Genomic DNA, 7,393 nt, shown 5'->3' with positions numbered 1-7,393 from the left:
TTTCTGTACATATCGTTTTTATATACTCTAAATAAATAACCTATCTCATAATGTGTTTATTTCTATGCTGCGGTTCGCTCTCGATACTGTTCTGTATGAAGACGTGTTATCGTTAAAACTGTTACGAAATGTCGAGAGAGTCGTGGATGATCTGTGCCTGGTGCAAGATTTCCTCCAGTGCGTGTCACCCTGCCAAACGCGTCGTGTCTAAGAAATTTACTCATTCGTTCGTCCTGTCAAACGCCACACAATGTTTCCTGAGCTATGAAAAATGCGACGTCCGTTCACATCATGTGGTTTTCTTCACGTCAGCTTTTGTATTTGTCACACAGCAAAGCGTTTATTGAGTGGCACAGAATATACTCCACAGTCTGACCTCAATCCTCCGAATGCTTTGCAGTATCGAGTGCTTTATAACACAAGCTTCTGAGAAATTCCACAATATCACGCGTTTCAGAGCTGTGAAGAACACTCAGCGATAATATCACCAAGGTAAACTTAGCGATACGAACTAGCTTTGACCTTCCCAGAGGTATTATCTGATTTCACATTTAAGTGGTCCCAGATAAGCAGAGCGATAAGGGGATATATGGACCGCGATCGACACAGCTTTCGCATAGGAAGTCTTTGAGATGTTGAAACTAGGCCTCGCACTGTGCGCGTTGGCTGCCGTCTGCAGCGCAGCGCCCTCCCCGACGGGTCCCTGGTTCGGATCTCGCCCAGGGCCCCGCATAGTGGGTGGGGAACCCGTGGACATCTCTCAGTACCCGTGGCAGATCTCGCTGCAAGTGTTGGGATTCCACGGCTGTGGCGGCTCCATCATTAGCTCCACGTGGGTGCTGACTGCGGCGCACTGCGTCGACTCCCTCCCGGTTGTTCTGTTCTCGGTGAGAGCTGGCACTTCCACACGTGAAAGCGGGGGCACAGTGTACGACGCCGCAAATTATGTTGAACACGACGGATTCTCTTTCGCCACTGCTGACTTTGACATCGCTGTCGTCCAGATATCCGGCTCCTTCTCGTTCGACAGCAATGTGCAGGTATTGTGTGCAACACTTAGTGCACCTTTACAATACAATCATTCATTACAGAAACGTTATTTACATTGCTGCTCGCCAAGATATATTAGTTAGCTCCAAGTAAGAAATGAAAATTAGTCCGTCGGTTTGACGGCAGTTAACTCCCTCTTTTTTGAAATTTTTTGTTAATTTTCAATGTGCATTTCTATTAACAATTCTGGTATAACCTTCTTATCCTGATCCGCTATTTTCTTCCTACTAAACCAGTTAAACAGTGCTACTTGTTGCAGTTTTTTCGTTAGTACATATAAAATAAGATATTATAGTATAGTATTTCGAGTAAGATCAAACAAAAATGCTTTCCATTTGAAGATTCTACTATTATAAAGGTGGGGGGGACTTCAAAATGAAAGTTTCACTTTAAGATCGCTAGACAACATCAGAGACCTATTGTCCAAAAATAGTTCAACGGGCTCTGAGCACCATGGGACTTAACTTCTGAGGTCATCAGTCCCCTAGAACTTAGAACTACTTGAACCTAAGGACATCACACAAATCCATGCCCTAGGCAGGATTCGAACCTACGACCGTAGCCGTCGCACAGTTCCAGAGTGTAGCGCTTAGAGCCGAAAGAAAATGTCTAGTTCGGCCATCTCACCCTGTTGACGTACTGTCAAAAGAGAGTTTTTTTGCGTTTCCTGCAGAAAAGTGCATCACAGAGTGGGAATAGAATAGCGCGGAAACTAGAAACGTTGTCTGAAATTGAAGTACATAGCACAGTGTGAGTCATGTAGGCTAAACATCCAGTTTTCGCGCCAATTCACCGCGTAGTTCTGGTGTTACATGGACCAAATACAGTATCACTTCAGACCTCAGTGAAGTGGTGTCAACAGCATTTTGGATGGTGCGCCACTTTGGCGTCAGCATAATTAGCTGTTTGGTGGGAGGGCCAGGCCAAGACAAGTAAAAGGAAATTATATTTCAAGCACCATTCACAATTAAATAGCGAATATCAATAAACGTTTATTTTAAAAGCTTGTTTTGCACGTTCCATTGAATGAAATTATTTAGTTTCTTCATGGTAAACATTTTACAGAAGAATACGAAATAAAATTTAGAAAAAGAATCATTAAACATGCAAACATGCGTCATCGCAGACTGTCACAATCCGGTGTGCTCAGTCGCCGAACAGGATCACACATAAAGAAACACAGGCATGGCTAACAGGGCCGTCATAATCAGACCACTACCACAGACAAAAATCTTTTTTTATGTTTCAAATGTAAATAGAGACCCAACTAAATTATTTGAACCAGAAAACTAAACTCTTGAAAATCTTCAACGATCGGACTGTAGCAAAGTCAAGTAAATATTATAAAAATGTATAGATACTCAGCTTCGCTAGGCGTCAAAGAATGCCTCAAAATAATGCAAAACTTCAAATTATTTAAACCAATTTCTATAAGAAAAGTTCAATATGTTTCCAAAAGGCCTCTACTTAAAATGACACTAATTACAATAAACATATTACAGATTAGAACAAAGGTTAACGTAAGACGAAATACCCGATGCAGATTTAATAACTATACGAAATTCAGCATGGCAGCGGCCAGCTGTGCACTAAAATTTACACTTACTTGGTTACCCACAATTCATTCAAAAAAGCTTTGTAACAGCCCGTGAGTGTAACTGCCATGTGCGAACTGAACTACTTAGCAGAACATGTACTAAGCTGGCCGCTGTGGCCAAGCGGTTATAGGCACTGCAGTTTGGAACCTCACGACCGCTAGGGTCGTCGGTTCGAATTCTGCCGTGGGCATGGATGTGTGTAATGTCCTGAGGGTAGTTAGTTTTAAGTAGTTCTAAGTTCTACGGGACTGATGACCTCAGAAGTTTAGTCCCACAGTGCTCAGAGCCATTTGAATCATTTGAACTTGTGCTAAACCTACAGCAGCCACGCTGTAATGAACGAATGGACAGTAGCTTTACAACATATAAGTTTCTTTAGACAAGAATGGGATTCTAATCAGTTCATTCAGTATGAGGAAGCGTAATAATTTTTAAGATTTCGATAACCAAAAATTGAATCAGCCTTGCTCTCCACAGTTTTATGAGAGAACATATTTTGATTTCTGCTATTAAGTAAGTGAAACACGAAAAGAAAGACCTTGAAAGTTTCACTTCATTTCCCGTTCAAACGTTAATTACACAATGACTACATACTTATGCCCTGTTTTTTATTCATCGAGACTGGCAACATCCACCACAACAAAAACACGAGAGGAATCATTATTCGTTGTAATTTGTACTGAACTGATGACCTCAGATGTTAAGTCCCATAGTGCTCAGAGCCATTTGTAATTTGTACTGTTTCCTATAATCTACAGAGCAACCTATTACTACAGATTTCACAGCCAATCTAAACCTGAGACAGACAACAGCAAGCCACATAGGAAATGTGGCGACACTTTAGACAAACAATAGAACTGCTCACCGAAACAACTGTAGTCAGGTGTATAAACGCACGCAAATTCCAAATACAGGCCGTTGGCATCAGAGTGCATGAAACTCCGAGGAAGCTCTTCCATCAACCAGGACCACATGGTACATCCCGATAACCATTCACCTGATTCAGTACACGATCTCTGGTAATCAACCGTCTGAAATCCACACCCACAGCCACACAAAAACCACGCTTGTACCAGCACTGCTGCTCACTTCCTCGTGCGAGCCGAGTCGTCATTCCATGACTCCCCTGGCCTGTCCGAATACTGTCTTCTTACACCACCTTCTTGTCTCTTCGTCATGGCTCTGACGCAAAAATAACAACGACTCCCTTTGGGGAACAAGATCGATAGGCGTCCGCATGGCTAAACCTCCCTCACTAAAAGGTAGGAAACCCTGCCACTCAGGTAGAACTTGGAGGCAACTATAGAAGCCAGCGACCGCCTGGTTGATATGCACACTGTATTCCTGGCCTATAACGAGATTGTGAACGAAGAAGTCGACTGTATTCAGCAATTAAATCATCTTGCAAGGTCGTACGAAACAAGGTGTCAACTTGCAAGAAATGGCAGTATCACTCTGCCATCAAGCGCTGAAGATATGGATGAAGACGTCGTCACTGGTCTGTACCTCAAATGCATTCTGAAGATTTTTATAACGTTGGGCCTGTCTCCAGTAGGCTAAATCAGTATTGATCGAGGCATTTCTCCACTTTTATTGGATAGTTTCACAGGTGATTTTGTGCGGAAGGAGATAATTCATGGACTAGTAACTGGCCAAAAGAGAATTAAGGGAATAGTTAAAATCCAACGACGCGGACGTTACTCTAATGACATCATAATGGGACAAGTTATATGCTAGTTTCATGCAGTGTATGGATATATCCCAATTGTTCCGGGCTTGAGCACAGAATATCATCAACATGGATGTGAGTTTAGGGTTATCATCTCCTCAAATGACGGCTGAGGATAGAGCGGAATCGTCGTTACTGTACCGCGTTTTCCAAACAGAACACCTTTAAGTCCTTAGATAAAAATTCACAATTTCCACTGGGTGTTGCTGCTCGCTTCCTGGTACCTGGCCATGCTGGCAATCCAAGTCTTCCACGCCCGGTCCGTACACTGGCCGCTTACGCCACCTTACACCCTTCGTGTACGACCTTTTTTTCCGCTGATGTGGCTCTCAGTGGAAAACAACGGCCGCTGTCACGAAACAAGTTCGACAGGAGCCCAAACGGCTCAATCTGACCAACAGTGTACAGCGTGCACAGGGAACGAAAGCCATCGCCATCGACCATACACGAGAATTTATAGGCATTCGAATTACTGATTCGTAGCAATAGCAGTTTTTCCGACGACCGGGACGTTCGAGTTCATGAGTAACTCCGTATCCCGGGAGTGGGTTTCTGTCGTCGAGGAACTGAACTATTGGTAGATCTTTTTGAAATATGTAACCGCCATTTGACGGTGCAAAATCATTAGGCTTGAATTTTCATACTTAGGCCACGGGAAATGGCCTGAGACCGAAATCTACATCGAGGAATATAACTTATTGTTCAGTTAAATGTCGGTTATGAGTTTCGAAAACCTTTAAATGACTGTGCCAGCACACCAAAGTAAAATCGTTGATTGCTAGAACGCTCGGACAGTTGTTTCAGAGATTTTCTGACTATCTGTAGAAAAATAGTGTATGTGTAGTTTTGAAGTGGAGAGCAGCATTCAGTTTTGGCTTGGTGAGCCATAATACACACTTTTCCAATCCTCTCGTGTTTCCTGATCAGTGTTCATTTTAATTTTTATCTCACCAGTGCTTGTATTGTGTTATTACTGTCCACGAAACTATGCAATGAAAGACGCCACTTTAATGACACTTGATTCTGTTTGGAATTTATACCTACCATAAGCATGTGTGAAGTACTATAAAGTCAAAACTACCGACATAGCAGAGAAATGTCATATTCAAATGGCTATGTTGCTTAACCCACTACGTGCTGAAAATCATTGTTTCTATATTGAGCTCAACCCCTTTTCGTTTTTGCTGTTATGATTATATCGTTGGTTCTTGAATGTTCTCACAAACAGTATATTTTTTTGTTAATAAAAAATCTCTTGGACCGGCAGTTAATAATGGCTTTGCTGCTGACTGTAAAGGCAATACGTGCTACTCATTTACTCATATTGCTACATCTATATTGCGACGACTCTGCAAAACCCCTTGATTTGGGCAGCATTTTACTAGTTGTGTTCTTGCAAACCCACAGCATAATTGTAATTCGTTTGCTCGTGTGGTTGATGCTTCCTTTTCCGGCATTTAGGCGCTGAGGTTTCTGATTAATGTCGTTGTATTAAATGTCCTAGTGTTTATTTGCTGTAATTTAATGTTCTGTCTTCATTCCATCGTCGATTTTTTACCTGGTATAGGATACCATATATTTAATGTAACATCTGCGCAAATACTCTATTAGACGTATTAGAGTAAAGTAACATAGGACAGCAAGAACAGACGACACACGGTAGACTTACTTCTTAATTGATTCTTTTGTAAGTATGTCACTTTCCATTTAATTATAAAAATAAGACTGATAATTTCTAAAAGACACAAGTCAGAGGAATGAATGTAAGACGAATTCATGTAGGGTTACATGTAAGGAGTTAAAAATATCTTTGGGTACTAGGTTTAGAGATTGGAATACCGCCCAAAAATAAGTTCTACTTATAACGTTAGATTAACGAGCACAGTAATAACTAGTTCAATAACACCCCGAATAATACTAAACTACTTAAGTGCATCAGTAGTTCCTAAATGGGAATCACTGAAGTTGTACTAGTCATGATTATAGTCTCCAGATGCTCACATCCGTCACTTACGTAGTATAAAGACGTGCAGTATTGCTCAGTTTTCTGTGTAGCCCTGCATGTTGTGTGATGTGTATGGTAATTTGTGTCTGTTGTAGGCGGTTAGTCTCGGCACTTCAGAACCAGCTGCAGGAACAGCTGTGACCATCACTGGCTGGGGAGACCTGTCTGAAGGGGGAACGTCGCCGCGCCAGCTGCAGGCCGTCACCACCAACATCGTCTCGCGCGATTCTTGCAATGCCAGCTACGGTGGGGAGATCACGGAGAGGATGATCTGCGCCGGAGACCCGCAAGGCGGCAAGGACGCCTGCCAGGGAGACAGCGGTGGTCCCCTGGTCGTGGACTCCACACAGTACGGCGTCGTGTCCTGGGGCAACGGCTGCGCGAACGCCAGCTACCCTGGGGTCTACAGCAACGTCGCCGCTCTGCGATCCTGGATTACAGAAAACTCCGGAGTCTAGCTGCCGGACGCCAATAGCGTTCGGAATCATTTCCACGTAGCTCCATGCTTTATACTGTCAGTTGTCAACAAATAATGCATTTTCATTGAAAGATTCTCATATCAATGACAACCGGATCTTTTACTAAGTAATATTCCTTATTATCAAAGTGGAAATTCATCCAGTATTGTTTACTTACATTTTAACAATTCTCCTCCACGGGCAAGAAATATTACGAATAATTGTATATCAGTTAGTTATATTGTGCATATAAACAGTGTCCTTCCTATAGCAAGATCCGACAAATAAAATAAATACGAGATATGTTAATTCACTGCCGTTAAGGAATAATCTCATTAACACTACCAAAAACTAATGGCGTTGTGAACATGGTCGTCTACAAAGCTTTAATTTATTTATTTATTGTTCTTTGGGACAAGATTAAGGAGAAATCTCCATGGTCATGGAACGAGTCAATACATGAAATTATTACACGATTGTAGAAACAGATAAAAGGAAATATAAAAAACATATTCAGGCCACAAATCGTAAGTTTAAAGAAAGAAAATCAACA

General features: G+C 42.0%; 1 protein-coding gene across 1 annotated transcript; it reads left to right on the top strand.

The window, feature by feature from the left end:
• Positions 1-620: 620 nt before the first annotated feature.
• On the top strand, positions 621-7,153 carry LOC126354691 (trypsin delta-like). The gene is made up of 2 exons (XM_050004499.1): positions 621-1,040; positions 6,478-7,153. Exons 1-2 carry the CDS (start codon positions 633-635, stop codon positions 6,838-6,840), a joined length of 771 nt encoding a protein of 256 aa, XP_049860456.1. The 5' UTR covers positions 621-632; the 3' UTR covers positions 6,841-7,153.
• Positions 7,154-7,393: the final 240 nt, after the last annotated feature.

The sequence above is a fragment of the Schistocerca gregaria genome, chromosome 3, assembly GCF_023897955.1.
Source record: "Schistocerca gregaria isolate iqSchGreg1 chromosome 3, iqSchGreg1.2, whole genome shotgun sequence".
Lineage (NCBI taxonomy): Eukaryota > Metazoa > Arthropoda > Insecta > Orthoptera > Acrididae > Schistocerca > Schistocerca gregaria.
Note: the sequence above shows the minus strand (reverse complement) of the source record. Positions and strands in the feature narration are given on the sequence as shown.

Coding starts and splice junctions, on each gene's coding strand:
- LOC126354691 (XM_050004499.1), top strand. CDS start 633: ATGTTGAAACTAGGCCTCGCACTGTGCGCGTTGGCTGCCGTCTGCAGC. Junction 1,041..6,477: donor CGTTCGACAGCAATGTGCAG/GTATTGTGTGCA, acceptor TGTCTGTTGTAG/GCGGTTAGTCTCGGCACTTC.